Source organism: Peromyscus eremicus, chromosome 1 (genome assembly GCF_949786415.1).
Source record: "Peromyscus eremicus chromosome 1, PerEre_H2_v1, whole genome shotgun sequence".
NCBI classification, from domain to species: Eukaryota; Metazoa; Chordata; class Mammalia; order Rodentia; family Cricetidae; genus Peromyscus; species Peromyscus eremicus.
This window is the reverse complement of record NC_081416.1, coordinates 62,643,132-62,670,681: the sequence shown is the minus strand read 5'-3', so window position 1 is coordinate 62,670,681 and position 27,550 is coordinate 62,643,132. Positions and strand designations below refer to the sequence as shown.

Sequence of the window (27,550 nt, the reverse complement as noted above, 5' to 3'; positions counted from 1 at the left end):
ACCTCTCCTGCAAGGACAAAGCGTTTCCCTGGTACTCCTTTGGAGGAGCTCAACCTTCCAGACTCGCATGGTCCAAGTGAGTTCGGCTACTGCTCCAGCGGACAGGAAGTCTGGCGTCATCCACAGAATGCTGGTTCCCGCCCAACCCCCACCCCGCAGAGAGCGCAGTTACAAGGGCCCTGGAGGATCAAGGGAAAGCAAGGCAAACAAAGTCAGGCAGGTCCCGGACAGGATGGACGCTTAAAGCTGTGAGAGTAAAGCCTGAACTGCAGAGGAAACGCTGGGATGTCGGTGACGTCAGACATGTATACTGTCCCTTTATCTTGTTTTTCTCAGGTGTTGATCACAGCAATGATAAAAAATGGCTAATCGGTTAGCAAAACTTACTGCACTGTGTGGCCTAGGAGCTAGAAAAAAAATAATCTTCCTCCACTCAAGAGTTTTAGTTTATCTGATTGTTTTGAAATTGGGTCGCCCAGGCTGGCCTTCAACTCTCTGAAATCTACCTGCCTCAGCCTCCAAAGTGCTAGAATTAAAGGTGTATGTCACTATCCACTGTTTTGCTTCGCTCTGATGTTACTTATCAAGAAAAGGGCTGGAGTGGTGTATGCCCTTAATCCCAGCACTCAGGAGGCAGAGATAAGGACTCTGTGAGTTCAAGGCCAACCTGGTCTACAGAGAGAGTTCCAGTAAAGCCAGGGCTACACAGAGAAACCCTGACTCAAAACAAAAAAAGAAAAGAGGAAAGAAAATATCCCAGGCACATGTGAGGAGCATGCGTTTGCCAAAGGCTGCCACAGATGATTCAGGAGAGTAAAAACTAAGGAGAGCATCCAGTATGAGCCACTGACCTACCAGAGAGAACATCTTAAACCCTGTGCTATGCACCCTTCTATCAGAGAGACAGAGTGAGTGACCGCTCTGTGAACTGTTAAGCATTTGGCAGCACACTGTTAACTGGGAAGGAGTCCCAGCTGGGCAGTTTCTAGGTGATAGGTAAGCAACCGGTCCTCAAACTATTGAGTTTTTGTCCTCATGAGGAAGGAGACTGCAAGTCCTACTGGGGTCTTTTGCAGTGTCTAAAACCCAAACAGAATGGGGGAGGAAGCCTGGTTCTGTTAAACATGTGGATCTCCCAGGCTGTGACCCTGGCCTCCAGGTAACTAGCCAAGGAGGGGCCCCAGGCACTGACTGAGCAGGCTACTGATCTGAGGGACTGTGTCCTGGGGTGGGGGCAGCCAGGCCTGGTGATCTCCCCAGCCCCACTGTTACTACCTCTTTCTCCTCTGTCCCTCCATCATCCAGGCCTCTGTATACTGTGTGGCTGCAGTTCTGTGGACAGCAGCCAAGTTCAGTGTACCCCGAGACCATAAACTGGCCCTGCCACGCAGGCTCAAGACACTCCTTCTGGATATGGCCAGACGCCATGCCTCGGAACGGCCATCTGCAGCCGAGGCCATCAAGGTAACTGCTATGATCAGGCCTTTTCACAGTCTCAAGGGTTAGGGTGGGGGACAGTAGGGAGTTCACGGCCACAGCCTGGGATGCTGACGCTGATAACCACCATTGTCGACAGAATGCCTCTCACCTGCATAGGCAGCATGCTAAGGATTGCCACATCTTGTACGTGACCCTGATCCAGCCCTGCTGTGACTCTGTCATCCCACCCTCTTTCCCAGTGCCTGCCACTCAACTCCCCAGTATCAGGCAGCCCATGGCACCCCCAGAGTCCCTGTTATCTGAGACTCTAGCTCTTCAGTTTTATTCACAGCTGTGACAGGAAATCTGGACACCAGGCTGCCCAAGACTAGGATTACACAGAAAAGCGCTGAAGGTCTCGGTCACAAATGTTCCCTACAGAATCAGGAGAAATGGGGCAGGCGCCACAGAGCCAAGGCCTGCCCTGCTGGATAAGCCTGGAGGGATGTCTCCTTTATTTCAGGTGTGCAGCAGCTACCTCCTTCAGCGAGGCATGGACAGCAGCAAGATTCTAGCCCACCTGTGGGCATCCACCTGCAAGGCAAGACAATGCTTCCCAAACCTCACAAAGGACTCCTTCCTGCCGTCACTTGCACTCACAGGGACCTCCCTGCTTGTCTCCAGCTGCCTTGTAGACTTAGAGGGAATCCAGGGAAGAGGCAGTGACCGGCCAGCAGCCTTCCCAGCAGACCTGTTCCCTGCACAGTGCAGGCACTTTATCAGGAAGACTGCCCCCTCTATGGTCCCCCTACAACCTTTACATAGGGACCTGTAAGCCCCTAACTGGGAGGGAGATCCAGAAGGGGTCCGGTCCTGAGGACTACAGGGAGCAGTGGGCAGGAACACTGGGCTCTCCGGCAGGCTTTGGGGGTTGGTTCACCATCTTCACGTTACCTAGAAACCCACCACAGCTTCACTGAAAGGGCCTCCGTGGCTCTGCCTCTGCCTGTGCCAGCTCCCCCAAGCCACAGAAATCTCCTTGAACTAGCCAGGAGGCCGTGTCTGGTGCCTGTAAAGCATATATTCATACTATACCTCCTCAGCCCCAGTTGGTCCCAACTGACCATTTATGACCTTCCACCCCAGGTTCACCCAGAGGAAGAGACCATCAGTCTCCAAAATGCCTTCTCAGTGGTTGAACTGAAACCTCCCATGGAGCCTGCTCCTGAGAGTAGTCCAGGTGGGCCTGCCCAAGCCTTCCCACTCATTGGCCCCTGTATCCTTTAGGCACAGCTGACCCCTGTCCTCCATCGTAGTCCTGCCCCGAGTGGACACTTGCAACACATTTCACCCATAAGGCAGGAAGATCAGGTCAAAGCATGCTATCTACCCTTGGCCTAAGCCTTTTCTTCCCTCACTGTAGACTCTGTCACCTGCAGATGCTCTCTGTGCAGCTAGCCCCACCCAACCTTCCTTCCGCAGTCCACATCATCATCTGTAAGCCAGTGGATAAGAGACCCCACCTTAGCAGCATCACAGCCTCCTGGCTATGGCCCTGTCTCCTCACTATAGCTCTTCCCAGGCACTGTTACACACACCTTTAGGCTCCAGGGCTAAGCCTAACATAGGACAGCCTATGGACATCTGTGGTACCCGGCTGTAGGGTCACTCAAAGGTATCTGCTGATCCCCCCCCACACACACACACACACACTGCTCCTTCTCCTGTCCCCCAACCACCTGCTGTCCCTAGGCTTCCTACAGGTCAGCAGTGATACCAAGCTTGTCGCTGTCCCAGGGCCTGTGCCTAGTCTACCCCCCTGCTGCAAAGAAGCCCGTGAGCTGCCAGCAGCCTTCACCTCTGAGGCCACTCACTTTAAGCCCATAGTCCTGGCTCAGGACACGGGTGTCGCCAGGTGAGTGTCCCCACTCCCTGCTAGCAGTGGTCCCAGGCATAGGTGGCCCCTCCTGAGTTCTCATCTCTCTCCACAGAGACCAGTTTGCCTTGTCCTCAGAGCCAAATGAGAAGCCCAAAGTTGGAAATGGTCAGCTGGACAGTGAGGGGACAAGAAAGCAGGCATCCCAGGAACATGATGAGGACACTGACCTGAAAACGACTGACCAGCTGCCACCTGGTCTGGAGCTGCAGGGAGCAACTCCAGACCCCGCTGGTGACTCAGTGCCCCACAGATCAGCCAAGGAGTGCTCCTGCCCACATGGCCCTTCTTTGGCCACCCAGCAAAAAGGAACATCAGGGACACCCAGCTCTCCTGCCTCTTCCCTGCCCCCTGAGCACAGGCCAGATGGTCAGGGTCCACTAGGAGCCACTCTGCCCTCAGGGTCCACCTCAGCCAGCCAAGGCCCTCAACACCCTTGTAAACCACCCAGAGGCAAGGCTGCCGTCAGTTCCGGCAGCCCTAGGGGCCCAGATGGTCATCCTGAGAAGCCTCGGCCAGCAGACCGCAAGCTCTGTCCATCCAGTGGGGATACCTCATCACCCCCTAAGATGACAGCCAGCCCCTCACTGCAGGAAGCCATGCGGCTCATCCAGGAGGAGTTTGCCTTTGATGGCTACCTGGACAACGGGCTAGAGGCCCTGATCATGGGTATGAAAGCCACTCTGGAAGCCCAAGACAAGGGGGAGGTTGAGGGAGGCAGACCCAATCCAGAGAGCATCAGTATGACGGGGACTCAGGGGTCCACACATCTGTCCTGCTGAGGTCAGTCAGGACAAACAAGGGCAGCTTCCAGCTTCTATCATGTAGGAAGAGAGCCTTGGAGCCCGTACCCCTCCAACCCCAAAGCCCTGAGACCACCTCCCAGTGATCTAGTGCAAGGGAACCAGAAAGCTTCCCGTGTGTAACCTGACCCATCCTTTGCAAACCAGGGGAGTATATTTATGCCTTGAAAGACCTCACCTTTGCCACCTTCTGTGGCGCCATATCTGAGAAGTTCTGTGACCTGTACTGGGATGAGCAGTTGCTGCAGAACCTCTTCAAGGTGGTCAATGGGCCAGCCTCACCCTCTGAAAGGTCAGTATCTGGACCCAGCCTTCCCCTTCCAGAGTTCTGGGCAGACCAAGCCATCAAACCCTGTTGGCTCAGTGCCTATGGCCACCTCATTCACTCTGGCTGCCCCAGAAGAGCCCAGAGCAACTCTATGGTGCTGCATGTGATTGTTGCTGGTGTTCATAGTTGGGGACAGGGGCAGGAAGGGAAGGAGCCACTGGTGACTGGAAGTTCTACCTTTTAACAGTAAGATTGCAGTAAATAGCCAGGCATGGCAGTGTACATTTGTAATTCTAGTACTTGGAAGACAGAGGCGTGAGCATTGCTGTAGTTTGGAGCCAATGGAGTTTACATATTGAGTTCCAGGTCAGCCAGGGTTATATAGTGAGACCCTGTTTCAAAAAATATATAAACAAACAAACAAATAACCACAGGCCAACACAGCTTCCCCTATCCTGAACCCAACCCATTAGTATTTCCACAGCTCTGAGAAGGCTCTCTGGACTATACCCAACCTCTTTCAAGTGGAGTACTATGGAGCCAGTGCCCAGGGGTTCCAACACCAGGAGAGGACAGGGTCCCATTCTATTCCAGTATGCTCAGACGACTTTGCATGCTGGTCCTGTCTGCACAGGCCTCAGGCCTCATTCCAAAGGGGGCTGACTGCTGTTCTCATTACTAGCACTTCTGAGGAGCCTGGATCCCAGCCAGAACATTCCCCCAGCAGATGCTCAGTGTCAAGCAAAAGGCCCTCACTGCATGGACTTGGTAAGAGACATGGCCTGCATCGGGAAGACAGGCAAGAACTCTTCTCAGTAGGGTCCCCTGCACAGCTGCAGGAACATATCTACCGCCAAGGACAGCCCTGGACTGGGAAACATCCAAGAAGCCCAGACCTTGGGGCCTGGACTGTCGGGGGAAATTTCCCATCCTTGCACTAGCCAGCATGATACTGGCTGTTCACATCTCCTCTGACAGTAGAAGCCACTTAAATACCAGAGCTGGCCTTCTAGAGTGTTAGCCAGAACCCAGATCAACTTAAAACTCAAAGAGCTGGGCCTAGGGGCACGCGCCTTTAACCCAGCACTTGGGAGGCAGAGGTAGGATGATCTCTGTGAATTCAAGGCCAGCCTGCTCTATATAGCAAGGTCCAGGACAGTTAGGACTACATAGAGAGACCCTGTCTCAAAAAAAAAACAAACAAAAACCTCAATAATCAGTCTGAGGAAGAAAGGCAAACCAGCCATGTTAGGGTCCCTAGGGACAAGTGCAAGGCTGGTATCACCTGGGTCTGTCTACTAACCGTGAAAAGACCATGGTGGTGGCTTCATCCCTATTTAAGTAAATCAAGGAGCAGGTGGTGATCGTGTCTTGGGCACGAAGTCTACCTGCTCCTGCATGGCCAAGGAGCCAGAAGGCTGCTCACACAGAGAGAAGCTTCTGGAGTTGGCAGAGTTCCAAGTGCCCTGACAGGTTTGTATGTGAAATATATGTGTGTGGCTGAACTAGGTTTGATTTTTAAATGATCCAGAAGATCAGATAGGACTAGAGGGAACATGTCTGGTTGGGATCAGTTCTGGGGAAGGAGAAAGTCCAAGTCCAGAGAAGTTTGAAGCAGGGTGAGTACCTGAGGGAGCTGGCCCTGGCCAAGCCTGTTTCTCTACAAGCACTACGGTGTTCCCCAGGTCCCCCTCTGGTTCCACCTAGCACATAGTTGTGGCCAGAGTCCTTCATGAAGGTGTCTGGGTTTCCTCCACAGTTGAAGGTGCCAGTGAACTACCCACTAACCATTATCTTTCTCTCAAGGCAAGGCGAAAGTGGGCAGTGGGGGGCCCTGCTCACCCACAGCACTATCGGATATAGACTCCGACACGCTCTCTCAGGGAAACTTTGAAGTTGGATTTCGGTCTCAGAAGTCAATAAAAGCCACACGAGAGCAACAACCAGAGGCTAAAGTGGATGGGCAGCCAGGCCCAAGCCAGGAGCCAACCAGCAATGCCTCCGACATGGTGGCCCGGCTGGCCAAGTCTGAGGACGGTGGTCCAGCTGTGTCCCCAGGGGCAGCCGATTTCCAGAACTGCAGCCCTGGCTGGTCCAGTGCCTTCTATGAAGCTGACTGCTTTGGAGCCGATGTCTACAACTATGTGAAGGATCTGGAGAGGCAGAAGGCCAATGGGCACACAGAACTGGAAGCCCAGAGTCCAGTGAGTCCAGGGAATTTACCCAGTGCTGATGGGGAGGGCATTTGTGGCCTTAGGAGCACCATGGGCAAGGAGGCTTTTGCTTCCAGGCCACCTACGCCCAATGACAAGACTCTGAGAACACCCTCTCCAGGCTGTGTCTACTCTATCACTCTGGTGGCCTGACTCCCTTTAGCCTACATTAGAGGTTCTACACTGTGGACACATGTTTCCACAGCTGGGAAGTAGAGAATGGCTTTTCTTTCTCAATAGCTGTGTCTGTGGCTCCCGGATGACACTACTCAGGGAGGTGTCACTTGGTCTTTGTGAGTACGATAAACGTTGGGTTAAGTCTCCTGCAGATGGTTGCAGGGACAAGAATCTCTTCCGTATGGGGTCTTGACCCTAGGTGAGAGAAAACATCAGAGGCAGCATGCCTGCAGCAAGTTCAGGCTGGACTTGGGGTCGGGGTGGACGAGCCAGGGTTTCTCTGGCAGGTAGCACCAGGAAAGGCCTGGCCAACAGGGAGAAAGGATCCTGATGTTAGCAGCCTGGCCAGCACGGTATACAAAAGAACTCTGACGGCTCTGGAGGTGCTGCATGTGCAGGCAGGCCCGTTGCTGCGAGGAGGGAGGGCGTGTCGCAGCCTGAGCATGGTTATCTAGACGGTGGATATGAATACAGGCATCTCCACACTTCAGACAGGCAGTCCCTGCCCCCCAGCATCCTGGCCTGGTTCTAGGCCTTGCTTCTCCTGCTGATCAAACAGGCCTTGCTTTTCGACATTTAGGGGAGTGCTGTGGTTCAGTTCATCTTCATCTTTTTTTTTCTACAATTTCTGGTTACTCCACTTCTTCTGATTGTTATTTTATATGTATATCCAATCAATATTCATCAGCCTTTTCCCAACTAAACCCAGTAGCCCTCCTGCTTAAATTATTCCTTAAATCCCCCCCCCGCCCGCCCCAACACACATACATACACAAGGAACCAAAGTTTTTTAAAATTTTGTAACAAATTCCGGGTCGGATCTGGTCATAGGCAGAAGCTGAGCTTATACCGCCCTCACTACTTAACTTCGATCTTGTGACCTGGTCAGCCTGTGCATCTATCACGGTCTGAGTGTCACAGGGAAGCCAACATTTTCATTGTCTTCTCCAGCATCCTGTATGTTGCGTGATTTTTAGGTCATGTATATTTCTCTAAAAATTACTCAAAACAGTCCTCAGAGAACCTGATTGCCGTCAATATCAAGCAAAGTGATACTAACAAATGTCAAAAGGAACTACAATCCAAGGTTCTTGACACCAACTTCCGTGAGTTCATATGAGCCTCCTCTGGTTCCCTAATGCCTCAGTGCTCACAAACCATCCCTAGCAGGGTACGGGGTGCACAGCAGTGTATGGGTGGACAGCTGTGGAGACCCTCAGACCTCAGGCCCCATTCAAACCAACAGACAGCAGATTACAACTTGGAACAGGAACTCACCCTCCTACACTGCTCTGAATCTTCATAGTCCTTCATCGACCAGATGTCCTAGATGTCCACCAGCCACTGGTAGCTACTGATTATTCAAACAGTGGCCCACATGACTGAGAAAGTGACATTGTCATCTTAGATTTACTAATCTGGACATCCTCAGATACCCAGTGGCTCCAGGTGGGGAGCCTAGGTACACGGGGTGGGTAGCTCATAGTGCATCCCAAACCTGGCTCTGATCCATGCCCACGGGAGAAACTGGCTGGCTGTCCATCCAGTAGAAACCAGATTTGAAGCCAAGATATCTGATGCCAGAGCCCAGATTCTTCTCTGGAACCTGACATCGAAACTAGTGTCCCAGCAGTTTGGGACAGCTAGAAAAGCATTTAGCTGGCTTCCTTATCAAGAACGGGCCTTAAACGGAGACCTTGTGTAGTTCAAACCAGTTTTCTCCAGTTTCTTTCTGTGGATTCACACCATTCACCAGGCAAGGGTGAGTCCTGGCTAAGTAGATTCACACTCTGTCAGCAGTTCACTGGAGCAGGACCCAGAGGTCCTAAGCTTCCTGGCTTCACGGTGAAACCACAAAGCATATACATTCTGCTGAAGCTGCCCAGAGCCTGGACAGCACAGCCGCCAGGAAGAGCTGAGGTAAACCCTGTCACATGGCCCAGCCAACCTCCACAATCCAGCTAGTGGGTTCCTGAAGCAAGACTGAGGGGTAGTCATCTGCACATTAAAGAAATTTACATGGCCAGGCTTCTTAAAGCCTAACTTAAAAAGAAAGACACAGTGACCATCTTTGTCTGCTTCCTGACTGTGGATGCAATGTGACCAGTTACATCCTACCCTTACCATCAAACCTTCCCTACCGTGATGGACATATACCCTGGAAGAGTAAACCAAAATAAACTTTCAAAAAGGAGGAAAGGGGAAGGAGGAAGGGAGGAAGGGAGGAGAGGAAGGAGGGAAGAAAGGAGGCAGGCTATGGACCAGCCAAGCATGTGGTACACACCTGTAATTTCAGCACAGGGACGCTAAGACAGGAAGATTGTGAGTGCAAAGTGTTGGTGGACTATATAGAGTGAGTTCTACACCAGCCTAAGAGACATAATGAGACCCTGTCTCAAAGAGCAGAGAAAAGAGAATGTGGCTAAAAGCCCGAAGGGAACCATTCCAGGAAGGTATCCAGCCCTGGGGTAGATTCTCCTCTCTCCCCACAGTGCCTTCAGGCACATGGAGGTTAGAGGTCCTGCAGCCTGTGGATCCACACAGGGAGCAGACGTCAGAGCTGCAGCTCATTTCCATGAGGTACAGGGACATGGCAACCACACACCCAAGCCCACTGTCCATACTGTCATCTGTGTGTCCCCCAGAGCCTGACAAAGTGAAGGGCCTGGAGAGGAGGCTCCTGTGGCCACAGAAGGAAGGCAGCCTACCCTGAGCCCAGTACGAGCCAGGCAGGCTGGAGACAGTAGAGGGGCATTCTGGGCTACACATATGGGGCCTGCCTTTGCTTACTGAGTCAGCCTCTGTCTCTGTAGATTCTGACTCTGCAGCTGATCCCCCAAGAGCAGGGAAGCCACAAAGAGGCTTGGCGCTGGCCCTTTTGAGTTGGAGTCTAGAGAACTCTCTAGAAGCAGCCAGGTGGGACCAGCATGGTGGGTGAGGAGGATACCTCAAGAGATAGACACATCCTAAGCCTGGACCATGTCTCAGGAATCAAAATAGGCCCTAGGGGATGATGGGGCATAAGGGTCTTTATTGTGCCTTCCCTTCGGGCAGTCAACCCATGGGTACTGGTGGGGTCGGGCATCCTTGAGAGATCATCCACGAAGTGCAGGTTTCAAGTGAACCCCCTGGAGCCCACTTTTAAGGTGCTTCCTCATTTATTTCCTTTGTCCTTCTCACGTCAACCAAATGGCTCCAGCCCTAAGACACTCTTGTTCTTCCCGTGGCCGCTCAGACAGCTCACCAGGCCAATGTGCCTTCTGTGTCTGCATCTTGTATAAAGGACAGGTGGTACCCGAACCCACGGTTGCTCTGGCTTCACATGCTGTGCTTCCTCTTAGGAGCTGGAGCAGCAGCTCATGATAGAGAAAAGAAACTACAGGAAGACCCTAAAGTTTTACCAGAAACTCTTACAGAAGGAAAAACGGAATAAAGGTAACACTGGACAACCAGCTCCCTGCCACAAACGAGCTACTCTGTGGCTCCTGGAAACTATGTGCTAACTCTGCTCTGCCCTCAGGCTCTGAGGTAAGGACCATGTTGTCCAAACTTCGAGGACAGCTGGAAGAAATGAAGTCCAAGGTGCAGTTCCTGGGCCTGGTCAAGAAGTACCTCCAGGCAAGTAGCCTTTCATCCTGCCCACCCCCTCTTGGATGAGCCTGGGCCCTCAAATAGGTTTCCTTAAGTTGTTCTATGGATCAAGACACATTAGGTCACACACACAGGCCCTGTGCAAGGGCTCAAAGCACTGAGAAGCCCTGCCACCCCTGAGTCAGTAGCAAAGTGACCCATAGACAAACATCTAGTGGTCAGCCATAATTCATTTTCTTTCCCTACAGGTCATGTATGCAGAGCGCTGGGGGCTGGAGCCCTGTGCTCTGCCAGTGATTGTGAACATAGCGGCGGCCCCCTGTGACACGCTGGATTTCAGCCCCCTGGACGAGTCTTCTTCTCTCATCTTCTACAACGTCAACAAGCACCCATGCAGCGGACGGCAGAAGAAGGCCCGCATCCTGCAGGCTGGCACACCACTGGGACTCATGGCCTACCTCTACTCCAGGTGTGTCAAGTGCCCCAGAAGGATCTTCTTTCTCACCCTGGGGCACAAGATTTTGAGAACAAAGAGGAGAAAAGCAAGACAAGCTCTGTCTGACATGGGTTGTGCAATTATTTAGACTTGTCAGAATTTAGTCTGGCATGTGTTAGCTTCCATCTACGGCAAGGCCAAGCTGCTAGCCAGAGGAGTCTGTCCCAGTCCCCATGAGACCCCCTCTGGCCCTGGTGCTGGGTCACGGGTTGTGGCCAGACAGCACTGTGGGAGAGCCTGGGGCAGGCTGAAGGGTTAAAAACAAAACAACTCAAACATGATCATCTCCGGGGGCCTCCAAGGCACCATCTGGATCCAAATCACTAATCCAAATGCACCATAACGGGCACAGAGTGCTATCTGTGGTATTGCTGTGGCCTCTGTCTCTCTGAGTGTGAGCATCGCTTCAGTGACAGCCTGAGAACTAAATGCTGAATGCTTGCCCCTGTGTCAGGAAGAGTCCTCAAATCTACTCACCTGTGTCCAGGGTCACAGGGCTGTTCATGGGACTTGGAACTGGAATCTCATCCCTTCCTTCCCCTTCCCCTCCAGCACCATTCACCTGCTTCCCTCTGCCCCAGCCTTGAGCTCCAGCCTTGCCTTGTGTCTAGATAATTCAAGCTCCCTGCAGTTCTCCTCACCTTGATGGCTGGCCTTATGCCAAGGCCTGGAGCCAGAAAGGCCATTGACACCTCCATAGTCCTGACATAACTTTTAGAGTTCTCTTTGAGCAAGAGGCTATCAACTTCAGATATGATTGGCAGGTAGCCTTGGGAGAACAATTAGGAAATAAACCTCCCTTTATAGAAGTCCAGGCCTCCTGAGATACACTTGATGTGTGCATGTGTAGTAGACATGCATATGCATGGTGTTTTGAGGTATTATGTAGTATGACATGTACTACATATATGATGTACATGCACGTAACATGCTGTGGAATATATGGTGTGCATAACTGTGTGTGTGTAGTGTGAGTTTAATGCATATTGTATGCATGTCATGTGTTTATATATACATATATGGAGTATGTTGTCATTATTATATGGTGTATATAATATGTGAGTATGTATGCATGATGAACATGTAAAAATGAGGCCTGGTAGGTACTGGGGGTACTGTGTAATATGGTATATCTGATACATGGGTAGATGTGTGTGTGCTAGTGGTGTGTGACACTATTCTTAGGGAGACATAAATATTTACTCACCCCAGATAGGGAACCAATGACAGACAAAAGTAACAATATCATCAAAGTCTTTTTTGGTAAACCAAAGAGTTTATTGGGGTTATATACAGGGATGTGGGTGAGGGATTACAAGAGCATGGATGACTCAAGGGCCGCTCTATCACTGAAAGCCCACCCCAGCATGAGTCATGAAAGCTAGAACCCCTGAGCTCACTGCACAACTTACAGGCAAATCAATGTGTTGGTCTCCTCTTCTCATGCAGCACAGTTGGTCAGAGACTGTCTCTTCCATACAGGGGGTCTTAGCCCCAGGCAGCTCAGTTGATCTGGGTCTCCTCAGCAGTCCTTACTGCTTATATAACTTAGGAAAGGAGAAGCTTTTGTGTATCTGGTAAATTTCAGGGACTTCCTGAGACTTCTGAGTTGTTTACTTGCTCACAGTGAGCCTCTCTTTAGAACATCCTCAGTTTAAAGAGCCTCCCTTTAGAGTGGGTGGAGGTGTTTTCTGGTGGATGTGAACACATGTGTGGGAGTATATGGTGGGTGGCAATACTGTGCAGTTTGGTACGTGTATGCTTATGGTCTGTGATGCATGTTTGAGCAGAGAGCAGTGGAAGGCAGAGCCTCCTTGTTGAAATAAACATTCACAAGAGGGGTTTTCTCAGCTCTAAATACTCTGTGGCCACTGTCTCTACAAGACAGGCTGGGTAGGGGACTGCTTAGTCCCTGGCTTGAAATATGGCTATCAGTGTCTGAGTTTAAGAAACTCAGAGAGGTAGACCAGTAACCAAGCTTTCTTGATCTTGGATATGATGTCTTCCACCCTGAAACTCCTCTGCGCAAGAAGTCTCTTGCTAGGACCCCTCACTCTTATGGTCACTAGCCATCAGACTGCCCAGATTGTCAAAGAATCACATTTAGGGCTCCTGTTAGTGGCCCTTGCATGAGGCTTTCTGGGAAGCACCTGCTCTGAGTAGGGATGGTCAATGAGATGTGACAACCCCCAACACACACACACATACATACATACATACACACATACACATACACACACACACACACACACACACACACACACACCCTGAGAGGCTGCACATATATTCACATATGCACTTAGAACATATGGGCACACCCACTTACTGCAGGGCAGGGTTGCAGGGAGGGTCCCAGCTGGCCTAGGCCCAAGGCCCAATACCACATTCTACCCTCAGTGATGCCTTCCTTGAGGGCTACGTCCAGCAGTTTCTCTACACTTTTCGGTACTTCTGCACACCGCACGACTTCCTGCACTTCCTCCTCGACCGCATCAGCAGCACCCTATCCAGGTACCACTGCATGGGCTCCTGGCTGATGGGGTGGGATCCTGGGCCACCTTGTTTAGCCTGTGAAGGACCCTGACAGGGATGAGGGTATAGATGAAGTGTTCCTGGGAAACATTAGGGCAGGAGGGAGGGATCACGGGTAAAGGAACCCAGCTGGGGATGGCAGCTGGAGTCTATGTGCTAGGATGGGAAAGAACACTGGCAGGGGCCTTACTGCTTCCAAAAGAATGAGGGGAGGCGGGGGCGGGTAGCCGAGGCCCAAGCAGGAAGACAAGAGAGAGCCAATCTCACCAGCCTGACAAGGATAGTTCAAGTGGAGAGAACTGTGAATAGTAGCTTCCTGCCACAGGGTACCCAGGCCACCAGACTGGGGGAGGGGCACCAGATTGGTGACCAGAAGGGCAGTGGATATGGCTGTCCTTAACCCTCACCTGGACTGTCATCGCTTAGACTCTCCCTGAATTCCTCACCCTGCGCATGCCCAGCTGGGGCCTATGCTGAGGCTTTACCATCTGCCTCCAGGGCTCACCAGGATCCTACCTCGACCTTCACCAAGATCTACAGGCGGAGCCTCTGTGTCCTACAGGCCTGGGTGGAAGACTGCTACACCGTGGACTTCATAAGGAATGCAGGACTCCTGGAACAGCTTGAGGACTTCATCTCTTCCAAGGTGACTGCTGCGCTGGCCAGCCTGGTCAGCCTTCCGGGACCTGGCAGAGCAAAGCATTGCCACGCCCCAGGAACAACACTGACACCCCGTGCCTCTGCCTAGATCCTGCCCCTAGATGGCACTGCCAAGCACCTGCTGGGCCTCCTGGAGGTGGGCACTGAGCGGCGGGCTGACAGCACCTCTCGAGGTGCAGACCTAGAGGATCCTAAGGAGGCAGAGGAGGACAGCAGACCCTTTAATGCCCTCTGCAAGAGGTTCTCGGAGGATGGCATCTCCCGGAAGGTGGGGACCTTTCCTGGGGAGGGCTTCTCTAGAAAAGAATGCATCCTGGAAGACATGGCATGTGCATGTATACACATGCAGAAACAAGACATGCATGTACACATGCCCACAGGCAAGTACACATATAGATATGTATACACACACACACACACACACACACACACACACACACACAAGTGTTGCTTATTCCTTACCCAGGTTCTTCCCTGCTGGGCTGGCAAGTCCTGCCCTGTGGAGCAAAAGCCATGAACTAGCAGGGTTGACTCTATCTTATCCAGGGTCCTACTGTGACTCCCTGAACTCACCTTCCCCATCCCCAGGGCAAAGGCCTGAGAGGGGAAGAATCGACTGGGCCCAATGAATGGTCTTCCCACCAGTACATGGAGACAGCGCCCAAATCTGAGTAATGTTCATGAGTGGTCTGTCCAAGTGACCAGGATGGGAATCCTGCCAACAAGCCTACACGGAAGGGATTTACTCTCTGGCTTTACTTGAGCCAGTCCGAAGAGTCCTAGATTGGACCAGCCTACCCTCACTCTGCCCCATCCTGGCCTGACCCACTCAGCCTGGAGGGGAGCACCTGTCTTTTTGTTTTGTTTTGGAGCTGAGGATCGAACCCAGGGCCTTGTGCTTGCTAGGCAAGCGCTCTACCACTGAGCTAAATCCCCACCCCCGACACCTGTCTTATTTGCAGAGCTTCTCCTGGAGGCTTCCCCGGGCCAACGGGCTAGCGCTGCCACACCATAAGGAACGCCAGTACACCATTGCATCGGCCCTGCCTAAGCCCTGCTTCTTCGAAGACTTCTATGGCCCCTATGCCAAAGCCAGTGAGAAGGGCCCTTACTTCTTGACGGAGTACAGCACCAACCAGCTCTTCACTCAGCTGACACTCCTGCAGCAGGTGTGTGGGAACTGGCACCACCAAGAAGGGGACACAGACCTCTACATTTGGGCCAGCTGCTTGCTGGTGTCGTGGGGTAGGCTCGGGGATAAGCTTGGCGTTTATGAAGCCTCAACAGACACTTTGTAGAGGGACAGCTGGATGGTCAGTAGAGGGGTCTGGTTGCTGGATGCACACGTTTTGTCTTTAAAGCAGGAAGACCCAGCCCAGCAGGATTCTCCTCTCCAGCTTACAGGGTACACAGAACACCGTGCACTGGGCATCTCTCTGCCAATATAGTTCCTTATGTCCTTGTCCAGCCCCAGGCACTGATCAGCTACTCCCTGTATTCCTGCACTCAGCCCAGAGCCCAGGCCTAGGCAGGCCATACCCAGGTTTTCACCACCCTGTAACCCAATGTCCTGAGGCAGGTGACAGTGCTGAGTGATCCTTGTCACTATCATCAGACCTAGCCAATGTCACAAGCCCCGAGGTGAGCTGCACACAGGAAACTCTTCCAGCCAACCGACACTTGGCAGGTTAATCTAGGGCTGCACAAATGGCTTCAAAGTACTAAGCCCTCTTTGGGATACTGCCTTGGCCGTCAGACCTTGTGGAGTGGTAGGCCAACCATTTGCTTCCGTGCCTCTGACAGGAATTATTTCAAAAGTGCCACCCTGTCCACTTCCTAAATTCACGGGCCCTGGGTGTCATGGACAAAAGTGCAGCCATTCCCAAGTGAGTATTCACGCCTGAGGGTGGCCCTGGGAATCCTTGATTTGGAAGTTTGGTGGGAGGGCCTGGGGGGAGGGGCATTCCCCTAAGGTCTCCTTGGATGGTCCTGGCTGAAGAACACTTGGTTCTCATCCTAAGCCTTGACCTCCTCCCACTCCGCACAGAGGCCCCACACCCCCAAGGCTTGGCAGGACGCATTCTCACACCCCCAGGTGACATACACCATATTTTTCTTCCAGAGCCAGCTCTTCTGAGTCTCTCTCTGCCAAAACCTGCAGTCTGTTCCTCCCCAATTATGTCCAGGACAAGTATCTGCTACAGCTTTTAAGAAATGCAGACGATGTCAGCACCTGGGTGGCTGCTGAAATTGTGACCAGTCATACCTCCAAGGTAGACACCTCCATGGCTCTGGGGTCGGAAGGGCCTATGGGGTTCAGCACACAGTGCTCCTGTGAGACCATCAATCCCTTCTCCGGGTGCAGAGCATCCACACTTCATGACTCAGTGCCATAGTCTACTCAAGGCAAACAGAAAGAGTGAAGTGCTTACTAATGTCAGCAGAAACACCCAACACCATCAGCTCCTGAGTGCATGGTAGTCACAGCCAGCTTAATACTGTCTCGCACAAAAAGTCCTTAATTTATCTCGAACAAAAAGTCCTCACACTTCCTCATGCACAGTTGTTCACATACACAGCTCCTCACACTCATTTCCTCACTTAGTTCTTCACACACAGTCCATCGTAGTCCACCACAGTCCCTTACACTCAATCAGTCTTCATAATACTCCTTCATACCCACAGACTCCCAAACACAAAGTTCTTCTGACACACAGTTCCCCACGTGCATCCATTCCTCCACTCAGTTTCTCTCACGCTCTCTCGCCCCCAGCCCAGTTACAACACACTGCTATCACCACGGTATCTTGTCCCATCTCTGCCTGAGTCTATTCACGGATGACTTGTCACCCTAAGGCAGTGATCTTCCTGGCTAAATTGCTGGCCACTGTTCCTCGTTGACAGACCCCCACACTGCAGGACCTCACCAGGCTTGTGGCATTCTAATACTTTGCTCAGTATCTGGTCAAGGTCAAGGTCCAGCTTTTGTGGGCCCAAACTCGGGTTCCCCCTTAAGTCTTATGGACCCTTAAGTCCTATGGGCCTTGAGCTAGACTGGGGATGATTTAGACTGCTCACAGGCATGTCCTGGCAGCCTAAAAGGGACTGCCTTAGTTTACCAAAAGGCAAGTTGGGGAGGAAAGAGTTTATTTGGCTTACACTTCCATATCACTGTTCATCATTGAAGGAAGTCAGGACAGGAACTCAAACAGAACACGAACCTGGAGGCAGGAGCTGATGCAGAGGCCATGGAGGGGATGGTGCTTACTGGTTTGCTCCCTATGGCTTGCTCAGCCTGCTTTCTTATAGAACTGAGGACAATCAGCTCAGGGGTGGCACTGCTCACAATGGGCTGAACCCCACCCCTCATCAATCACTAATTAAGAAAATGCTCTACTGGCAGGCCCACAGCCTAATCTTATGGAGCCATTTTCTCAATCAAGGTTTTCTCCTCTCAGATGACTACAGTTTGTGTCAAGTTGACATAAATCTAGCCAGCACAGGGACCATCACCTGCCTCAGGTCAGGACCTCCTTCCAGGTTCCTTCCCAGGAAGATCCATTGTCCACAGCTTCTCAAAAGAGAGTCCTCCCAATCCTAAAGGTCTGTACCTTCATCCAGTGAACACTCTATTACACACGGCTCTAATTTCTTCCCCTAGTCAGTACAAGGTGGGACCAAGTAGGTTCCATCCCACACAGACAGACAGAAGGACTGATTGAGCACCAGGATGCAAAGGCTGTCTGTGCAATGAAGCTTTTTCCCTCTGCAGCAGAAAGGATGGAGACCTCAGACCATGGTGGGCACCCATCATCATCAGGACCACAGCTCCCCTAAAAGATAGCTCAACTGCAGTGATCAAGGCTCCCCCAGCATGAAACCCACACTAGCTACACAGTGCTCCATCCACACTTCTGCTAGAACATAGGAACAGAGGACTTGGGCTTCTCAGTTTGCTGTAATCTATGATGCTATGAGTTTCATGTATGGCATTAAAATGGGGGCTGGGTATGGTGGCATATGCCTTTAATCCTAGCACTCAGGAGGCAGAGGCAAGTGGATCTCTATGAGCTTGAGGCTAGCCTGATCTACATAGCAAGTTCCAGTACAGCCAGGGCTACATAGAAAGACCATGTCTTAAAAAAAAAAAAAAAGTATCAAGTCTTAAACAAGGTCCATGTGACTGTGATGTACAAAGAAAGATGATGAGATTCACTTCACAGACCTCATTGTCCCTGGGCATGTTCCAACCCCAGGTACCCAGGGCCCCTCCCAGGCTGAAGTCACCCAACCCAAGGGTAAAAGCCTGAGCGACACATCCTGGTGCACGAACAGTCCTCCTGGGGCTGCAGGGCGGGACATGAAGACATACATCCTGGGCTGTGAGCATCACTTAGAAAGATGAGAAGGACACAAAGGACCACATGACAGTTTTGCCACTGCTGTCCCTTCCACCATGTAGAAGGAGCAGGGTTCAGCTGTGGATCAGGAACTCTCACTGGGAGACATAATGAAATAAGGCTGCACCATATCCTTTCAGCCAGTGAGCTTATCACATTTTAAAATACATGCTGTATGGATGTTTTACGTTTTACTTACTGTGGTGCCGAAACACTCCGAAGACTGAGTCTTACACCTATAAACATTCGGTCCCAGAACATTGTGGAAACATGGAGTTTGGCCAGACAGTACAGTGGAGACAACCAAAGGCATTGGGGAGAAATAGTCTGACCTATTCAGAAGATGTCCTGGGAGCCCATGGGGGCTGTCTCAAAGCTATTACACATGATACCCCCAAGCTACTCACAGGCAACACTCAGAGCTCTACATCCATGCCCCACTTTCTTTTTGAACAACTAACTCAGTCATGAGGCTCTGTGCCTGGAGGATGGGCTATTTCAACAGGTCTGTTGTTCTTTTTGTTTCTCTGTTTGGTTTAGTGTTGTTATGTTGGTGCTGGGGCCCAAGTTTACCGCCTTGTGCATGCTTGTCCAGCACTCCACTGCTGAGCTGCACATCTTTAAAGACGCTCAGCGTCCTTTTCTCATTTCAGCTGCAAGTGAACTTGCTGTCCAAATTCCTGCTGATTGCAAAATCTTGCTATGAACAGAGGAACTTTGCAACAGCCATGCAGATCCTGGGAGGTTTGGAGCACCTGGCTGTAAGGCAGTCCCCTGTGCGTCACATGGGACTCAGGGGGCTGAGGGGATGGGCACGTACACAAGGCCACAAGGGTCTCATCTGTGCTTCCATCTCAGGCCTGGAAAATCCTGCCTGCGAAGATTGCTGAGGTCATGGAAGAGCTGAAAGCCGTGGAGGTTTGTACAAGTTCTTTACAGAGCTCCCCTGGAATGACTTGCTCCACACATTTCAGGGATCTCATAGCAGGATCATATCAGAGAATCCCAAACACACAGGCTGGGTGTGGTGACACATACCTACAATTCCAGAACTCAGAAAACAGAGACAAACAGATCTCAGTGAATTCAAGGCCAGCCTGCTCTACATAGCAAGTTCTAGGCCAGCCAGAGATACCTAGTAAGACCTTGTCTCAGGCCTGCAGAGCAAAGATGCCTGCCTGCTGATTTACTTGACCGGTCTGACGTCCCAGCCCTGGCTACAGGTGCAAGAGTGCAGGTCTACAAACAGATCTTGGACCAGGACAAGTAGGCCTGCTCCAGTGGCAGAGAGGTGGCCTCATGAACTGACAGGCAGGAAACACAAATTAAATGACTGTGTATTTTCCACAGAGGCAGCAGAAGCCTCATAGACATTAGCCTGAGGCAGACACCCCAGAGTAGCCCCAGCCTGTATTGTCCCTGAACTCAAAGCCGAGCCTCAACTCCAAGGGATCAGGAGAGAATGGATGTATACTCACTATGTACATATGCTCAGGGCCTGCAGGAGCTCCGTTTGGGAAGGGTGGTCACCTGACTCTTTTCTGGAATCAGAAGTAAGGAATTGGTTGTTGGAGTAGCAAAAGCTTTCAGTGGCTGTCAGCATTTCCATGGCAGCCAGCTTACCACATCTGAACTTTCAACGTACAAGCCAGAAACCTCAGGTTCATTCTGGACTGAATGTTCAGTGAGGTATTAGGGGGCTCTCTAGCCCCAGGAGGACAGGTATTAACAGGGACAGGTGGACTGGCCCTCCTAGATGATAACTATCCATTTTCCCTGCTCACTTCCCTGGCTGGTCCCCCCAGGTATTCCTGAAGAGCGACAGCCTGTGTCTGATGGAAGGGCGGCGCTTCCGGGCCCAGCCTACCCTGCCCTCTGCCCATCTGCTGGCCATGCACATCCAGCAGCTAGAGACAGGGGGCTTCACCATGACGAATGGAGCCCACAGGTGGAGCAAGCTGAGGTGAGAGGGTTGTGACCAAAGGGGTACACAGACAAAGTCAGCAGAGGTAAGGGGGCTGCACCCAGTCTAATGCGTCCCACCAGTGAGCACATTCGCGTGCAAGGCGCCTCTGATGTCTGCTCCTTACATCTTTTTTGGTCCCCTCTGCCCAGAGCCATCCACATGGCTGCAGCCTGTAAATAATGTTTTGTATCTTCTCAGAGAATGGCCTTGCTAGGTAGATGAGGCCCAGGGGATCTGGTGAACAGTGACTACAACCTTCCTAGTGCAAGATCCCCTTTGTGTGTGTGTGTATGTGTATGCATATGTACGTGTGTGTGTGTGTGTGTGTGTGTGTGTGTGTGTGTGTGTGTGTATGCACGTAGAGGCCCAAGGTCAACCTTAGGTGTGATTCCTTAGGAGCCGTTCACCTTGTTTTTTGAGACAGGGTTTCTAATTGGGACCTGAGGCTTGCTGTAGACTAGGCTGGCCGGCCAGCAAGAGCCAGGGTTTAGAAGAGTTCCACCTTCCCAGTACTAAGATCACAAGTGCCTGTCATTGCGTCTGACCTTTTTATTCACATGAGTACTAGGGATCAACTCAGGATCTCATGCTTGTACAGCAGGCACTTTACCAACTGAGCTGTCTAGCCAGCCCTAAGATCCCCTTTTTAGAGAGTCACCAAGTTTTTAAAAAGCAAAATGAAAACTCACTAGAAGTACCGCTTATTGCAACAGAAAAGAAAGCTACGTCAGCAAAAAGGAAATTAAAGGCTGGAGGTAATGCCACAAAAGTGGTGAAGAGCCCTTATCTGCTCCTCACAACTTGGTATACTGCAGACATGACTGTCCTTTAAAGAACAGAAGCAATGAACACACTGTTCATGAGCTGAGGTGGACAGGCATGTCCGCAGGTCTGTAGTCCCCAGCCGGAGTAAGGGCTTCTGAGTTCCGGTCACCACCAGTACACAGAGCCAGAAGGCCCAAAAAGAACTAGAACGATCAGCATAGGCTTGGGAGGTTTTGTTTGTTTTTTTCGTGTTGAAGACTTCAACTGGAGCAACCTGACACAGAGGTTTTCAATGCATATTTATGAAGGGTGAGCAGGAGTGGGGGTGGGGAATGGGGAGGGTGGAGGTGGGGTGCACAGCCATAAGGAGTGTCCTTGTGAATAAGTACAGAAAACGGACCCTTTGCTGCTGCACTTTGGGAAAGGTTTGGTTTGAGCCAATCCTGAGAAGACCTTAGGATTGGTTGGCCAAGGTGCAAACTAACGAATCTTCTCTTTCCCCACAAAAGAAACATCGCCAAGGTGGCAAGCCAGGTGCACGCATTCCAGGAGAACCCCTACACATTCAGCCCTGACCCCAAGCTACAGGCGCACCTCAAGCAAAGAATTGCCCGTTTTAGCGGGGCGGATGTGTCCATCTTAGCAGCAGATAACAGGGCCAACTTCCACCAGATCCCAGGCGAAAAGCACTCCCGGAAGATCCAAGACAAACTGAGGAGAATGAAAGCCACATTCCAGTAGCCAAGGCCTCCATCTGGGTGTAGACTCCTCCGAGTGGGACCAGACCAGGGAAGATGGGTCAGGTGGAAGGAACCCCCAGGGCTGTTTATAGAGGCTCAGGCCCACTGAATGCCCTGGAGAACTGTTTTTACTTCTCAGAATAGAATTGGAAGTGGCAAGGGACTAGCCTGAGGCCATCCACCGGGAGGACTGAGCTAACTAACTCCAACCTAGCCTTATCTCCAAGGCAGGGTGGACACAGTTTGGTGGGCCTATTCCTGCTAGAATTTAAAAAATCAAATTTACGCTGGGCGGTGGCGGCACACGCTTTTAATCCAGCACTCGGGAAGCAGAGGCAGGTGGATCTCTGTGAGTTCGAGGCCAGCCTGGTCTCCAAAGCAAGTTCCAGGAAAGGCGCAAAGCTACACAGAGAAACCCTGTCTCGAAACAAAAAAAAAAATCAAATTTACAAATGAAAAGGGAATAGATTAAAAACATTCCCAGAGCATCAGATTTCTCCTATACCTGGGGTTCCCACCTATTTTTCAATGACCTCTCCAAAACCCAACACCCACCCACATCTGACTCCAAAAGAGCCCAAACATAGCTGCTTGCTGACCGGTGTTTTTGTTTCCACTCAGCAAGAAGGACCAAAACTATCTTTTGCACTCGGCAGCTCCAAAGGGTCTGGAACCTTCCACTGGAGCCCAAGGTTTCTAGCAATCAGTCTTGGCCAGGTTTATACTTCCACCCCATCTACAGCCAATCCTGCCAAGTCCCCCTGGTCCTCTCAGCCTCCAGAGAGTGGGAGAAGCTGCTTCTCTGTCCCAGCTGGGCCTTCTGCCTCAGCAGTTGACCCTCCCCACGGCCTGTTGCCTCCTGCCCCCAGCTTACAACAGTGGCAGTTGACAGGGATGCTGGGCCGAGGCTCTTGGCCCTGCACACCGACAGCAGCACCAACAACGCAGGTTCACCTTCCTGGGGCCTCTGGGAGCAAAGTCCCTTTACTGCCATGTGGACCCTGAGAACGGCTGCCTACCAGCCTTCAGCAGCTGTGCATGCGCACACCCATCCACTGTGTTCCCTCGGCTCTGCGCTTTGTTAGACAGACAAAGGTGTGAGCCAAGCTTGCTGCCTCAGTGGCATCAGACACCTGGATTTCTAGATCCTCAACAGCTGGTGCTGGGCTTTTGGCTCAGTGGAAAGGGGTCCGCTGGCCAGGAGGGCTGAGAATATGATGGAGTGCAGCGGGTGGGAAAAACTCTTGTTGTTCAGACACTTAAGCAGCTGTCACCAACGGAGCCCTGCCTGCCACAAGACCAAGACTGTTCTGTATATTAGAAGTAGGGATTTTGTAGTGAAGCAGCTAGTGGTATTTCTAGGAAGCTGTAACTTGTGACCAAATGCTGGGATTTTTAATGCTGAGATGTGTTTCCTCACATGAATTTGCTGGAGACACCAGGCCCTGCTTACACTGGATGTAAGTGAGACTGGGAGTCCTGGCCATGCACACGCAACTAACTGTTTCGGGACTTTTCTATAAGGATTACGTTCTGTTGATCAGCGCCTACATTTTCAGATTTTGTATCTAGTGCAGGAGCTATCCAGCGCAGACCAGCATTCCAATGGTGCTGACTTGTTGCGTGGGGAAGTGAACAGGCTTTTGGCTTCAGCGCTGTTTGCATGGCGCCCTGATGTCACAAGGTACAGATTTCTAAATAAAGTCATTTCTACCAAGCTACTGCCATATGGTCCGTTTTCTGAGGTTTCAAAAGCAACACCCACTTCGAGGCTAAAGTAAGTCCTTGGCTCAGCAGGGGCACCTCACCTAGGGTCTAAAGGACTTCAGTAGGAAATATACCCAGCCCAGAACTGAAAGCCATACTTCTAGATCACACCACATTCTTGGTGACATTCACACCCTCACTATCAGAGTGACCAGGTCAGGGAGACTCACCTCTAATTCAGCTGTCCTCTCCAAGGCCAAGACTTCTGATGACCACAGCTTGTTTGCCCACAGCACCAATGTGGGGGAGGGGTTCCCTGCTGTAACTTGTCCACCTCAACCAGTTTCTACTGATCAGCCTATGGACAGGACAGAGCTGGCTGGTTCACTTGACCACCCATTGGGACCTCTCCTGAGCTTCCAAGGTGTCTGAGACATGAAGGGGGTGGGGAGTGACTTGCATCTCAATGTACTCATTCAGGACACAGTGGAGAGACAGGCTTAGGGCCAGGGGCTCTTAAGTGTGTTTACTGGATTGTTGTTGTTGTTGTTGTTAATGAAAGCTAGCAGGTCCTTAGGGGCTTAACAACCATAGAGCTATCTGCCTGGTGGTTATGCAGAGGAAAAAAATGACAGCCATTGGCCTTCAAGGCTCAGGGATTCTCACCTCTCTGGTCCCTACCCTGTGCTGAGCCTGGAGTCAGGTCCCCTGAGTACTGAGGGAAGTTGAGGGAAGTCTCCAACACGGATGGGAGTTTACCCTAAAACCACAATACTGAGAGCAAGCTCAAATTGACATACGGTGTGTTTAAAGAGCAAAGATGATCCCCCTACCAGCTGCCTTGCCCTACAGCCACTAGGTACCATCACTGTGGGGCTTGAGCCAGGTGATGAAGACCCTGAGGACAACTGGCTGTAACTCATAATACTGTCCCAGGCAGCTAGGCTTGGTATGGCTAGTTAGAAGCCACTCTGGCCTGTCCCAGTCATGCCTTGGTCTTTGCTCAAGCCCCTGGCTGCAAATCACTAAATAATGAAACAGTAGCTAGTCTTTGCTGATGCATTGTAGCAGTGCGTCCCACAGTAGACTACTAAAATCCCAGAGGTAGTAGGTAGGATACAAGATTCCACTGATCTCTGTAAAACTAGGGCTTGTATAGCTAAGCTAGCACACAGGTCACTAGGAATTCATTTCCATCTTTATATAATGTTTCTTTTTCTTGTCTTACTACACTGGCCAAGAATTCTACACTAAGACTAACTTTGAGCATCCTTTTCTTGTTTGTTTTGGTTTGGTTTTTTTGATACAAGGTTTCTCTGTGTAGCCCCAGCTGTCCTGGAACTCAACCACTCTGAAGACTCAGGGATCGTCTTACTCCTGCTCCTGAGTGCTGGGAGTGCTGGTATTAAAACCATGCTCCACCACTGCCCAGCTCCCTTTTCTTGGTCTTAACTTTGGGGGAAGAGGTGATATTGTCACCTTTATTAGCAGATACATTTTACTATACTAAAGAGATTCCTTGTAGTGTATATGAACTAAGACTCCAATCCCAACAGCCCGCCATTGATTTCTATCGAATCTAGCATCCAAGTGGCCTCCTTACAGGAACCCGCCACTGTTAGCTAGATCAGTAAATTAGATAGGAAACATGTCCACCTCCCAAAGCCCACAGCCAGATGCAAGCAGGGGAAGTAATACAGCCATGCTAATTACATGGAAAAACAAAACAAAACAAAACAAAAATACATTCTGGTGCACTAGACAGAAAGGGTGTCAGAGTTTTGTGTTTGGAGGTATTCATGGGCTATTTGTGGGTAGTGATTAATGGGCATAACACAAATATAAAAACAAGCTGTCCTCACTCAGTCTTACTGTACCTTAATTATTACTATTTTTTGGTTTCTCCATTCTTTTTTTGTTTTGTTTTATTTTGTTTTTCGAGACAGGGTTTCTCTATGTAGCCCTAGCTGTCCTAGAACTTGCTTTGTAGACCAGGCTAGCCTCGAACTCACAGAGATTCTCCTGCCTCTGCCTCCCCAATGCTGAGATTAAAGGCGTGGGCCACTACACCTGGCTGATTAAATGTTTTTTGTTGTTGTTTTTTTAATTTAAAAAAAAAGGTTTTTTTTTTACACGTTCTGATTTGTGTAATGGGGCAAAACTCTGTTCTCTGGGCTAGGGCCCCTAAAGAAAGGGCTAGAAAAGGGATGGGGGAGAAAATGCAAGATACAAGCACCTGCAAAGAGGAACTAGGTGGGCAAGAGGGGCGGGCCGAGGAGGGGCGGGGCGGCGGGACGATGGGAGGGTCTCCTCGACCCAGCTCAGACGTAGAGGACGGCGGCGTGGGGTCCTTACAGCGTGTGTGGGCGGCTCTGCAGGAGCCCTCTTTCCCGGTGAGGCTATAGCCTCAGAACACACGCACCTCCACTTTCCTCCGGGATGCTGCTTCGTCCCCGGCGGCCGACCCCATTCTCGCCACCGTCGCCAGCTAGCCTCGACGCCGAGCTGCGGCCGGCGGGGGACGTCCGGGAGACCACGTCTGATGCCTTCGCCCCCACTCCGGGCGCGATGGCGGAGCCTGGTTCGCCCAAGGCTCCCGTGTCCCCGGGCTCGGCGCAGCGCACTCCCTGGAGTGCCCGAGAGACGGAGCTACTTCTGGGCACGCTGCTGCAGCCGGCCATGTGGCGCTCACTCCTGCTGGATCGCCGGCAGGCTCTACCCACCTACCGCCGCGTGTCGGCCGCGCTGGCCCGTCAGCAAGTTCGGCGTACGCCGGCTCAGTGCCGCCGCCGCTACAAGTTCCTCAAGGACAAACTTCGAGACTCCCAGGGCCAGCCGTCCGGGCCCTACGACGACCAGATCCGCGAGCTCATGGGGCTGCTGGGTGACGATGGGCACCGGCGGGTCCGCCGTCGCCCTACGGGACCTGGACGTCCCCATCGCCGCGGCCGCGGGACCCTCGCGGTGTTAACTTCTGCACCCACATCAGTCGAGCCAGGTAGGCGCTGCGGTGCGGGCAGGAATGGGGGAGGGGCGGAACCCGGAGGTAGGATTCCGCACCGACCACTAGCGGGACCATGCGCTTCTCTCCTAGGGGCTACGGGAGATGCCGACCCCGCTTCTGCGCTCAGATTCAGCTCTTCCACTAAGAGGTCCGCAGATGCCCGCCGCAATACCAGTTCCCCTACCCCTACGGCCCTCGGCCCTCTGACTCCTGAGCCTGGCCATGCCCTCGGATCCTCCCCGCCACCAACCCACGACTACGACATGGAGGGCCCGAATGAGCCTCCTGGCCTTCCCCAGGACCGTGCTTCCCCGCAGGCTGCGCCCCAGTCTCTGAACACCGCTCTGCTGCAGGCCTTGACGCACTTGGGCGACATCTCGACAGTTCTGGGCCCACTGCGCGACCAGCTGGCGACCCTGAACCAGCACGTGGAGCAGCTGCGAGGTTCCTTCGACCAAACAGTTTCCCTGGCTGTGGGCTTCATTCTGGGCAATGCAGCCTCCGAGCGGGGCATCCTTGGGGACCTGCGCCAATAAAGCCTTATTTGTCGTCAGTTCTCCCCTCCAGAGCTGACACCTCCCCCAGTCTACCTCGACCCCAGTTAGTGTCCCCACCCCAACCCCAAACCTAGGTTCTTAAAATAAAGATTGTGTTTTCTACTTGAGCCTGTGAATGAATTCGGATTCCACTTCCACGTCTAAGTAAGAATGGACCCCTGCGGATAAGGGGGTACTACGAAGGGAAGGGAAGGCGAAGCAGCCCCACTCCCCAGGATTGTGGGCATTTCAGTGAAGGCTTGGGTGGGGTGGTGCACAGTTGATACCTCTTGGATTCCAACGATCTCAAGGTGCGGGACCCCGCCCACCAGGAGCG

At 51.8% G+C, this 27,550-nt stretch overlaps 2 protein-coding genes across 2 annotated transcripts in view; both read left to right on the top strand.

The window, feature by feature from the left end:
• The window catches only part of Kndc1 (kinase non-catalytic C-lobe domain containing 1), a 46,815-nt gene extending 24,750 nt beyond the window's left edge, over positions 1-22,065 (top strand). The window contains exons 10-30 of the mRNA XM_059250202.1: positions 1,306-1,464; positions 1,943-2,020; positions 2,566-2,659; positions 3,172-3,334; positions 3,411-4,024; positions 4,306-4,450; positions 5,109-5,194; positions 6,233-6,630; positions 10,158-10,251; positions 10,337-10,434; positions 10,656-10,876; positions 13,301-13,414; positions 13,934-14,081; positions 14,184-14,363; positions 15,058-15,264; positions 15,899-15,981; positions 16,218-16,368; positions 19,149-19,271; positions 19,354-19,413; positions 20,301-20,458; positions 21,736-22,065. Coding sequence (XP_059106185.1) covers positions 1,306-1,464; positions 1,943-2,020; positions 2,566-2,659; positions 3,172-3,334; positions 3,411-4,024; positions 4,306-4,450; positions 5,109-5,194; positions 6,233-6,630; positions 10,158-10,251; positions 10,337-10,434; positions 10,656-10,876; positions 13,301-13,414; positions 13,934-14,081; positions 14,184-14,363; positions 15,058-15,264; positions 15,899-15,981; positions 16,218-16,368; positions 19,149-19,271; positions 19,354-19,413; positions 20,301-20,458; positions 21,736-21,967 — 3,606 coding nt within the window. The 3' untranslated portion in view covers positions 21,968-22,065. The remainder of the gene's footprint in view (positions 1-1,305; positions 1,465-1,942; positions 2,021-2,565; positions 2,660-3,171; positions 3,335-3,410; positions 4,025-4,305; positions 4,451-5,108; positions 5,195-6,232; positions 6,631-10,157; positions 10,252-10,336; positions 10,435-10,655; positions 10,877-13,300; positions 13,415-13,933; positions 14,082-14,183; positions 14,364-15,057; positions 15,265-15,898; positions 15,982-16,217; positions 16,369-19,148; positions 19,272-19,353; positions 19,414-20,300; positions 20,459-21,735) is intronic.
• A 3,988-nt stretch (positions 22,066-26,053) lies between these two features.
• Positions 26,054-27,339, top strand: Utf1 (undifferentiated embryonic cell transcription factor 1). The gene is made up of 2 exons (XM_059250190.1): positions 26,054-26,671; positions 26,768-27,339. The coding sequence occupies exons 1-2, from the start codon at positions 26,113-26,115 to the stop codon at positions 27,211-27,213; spliced, it is 1,005 nt and encodes a 334-aa protein (XP_059106173.1). The 5' UTR covers positions 26,054-26,112; the 3' UTR covers positions 27,214-27,339.
• The last annotated feature ends 211 nt before the right edge of the window (positions 27,340-27,550 follow it).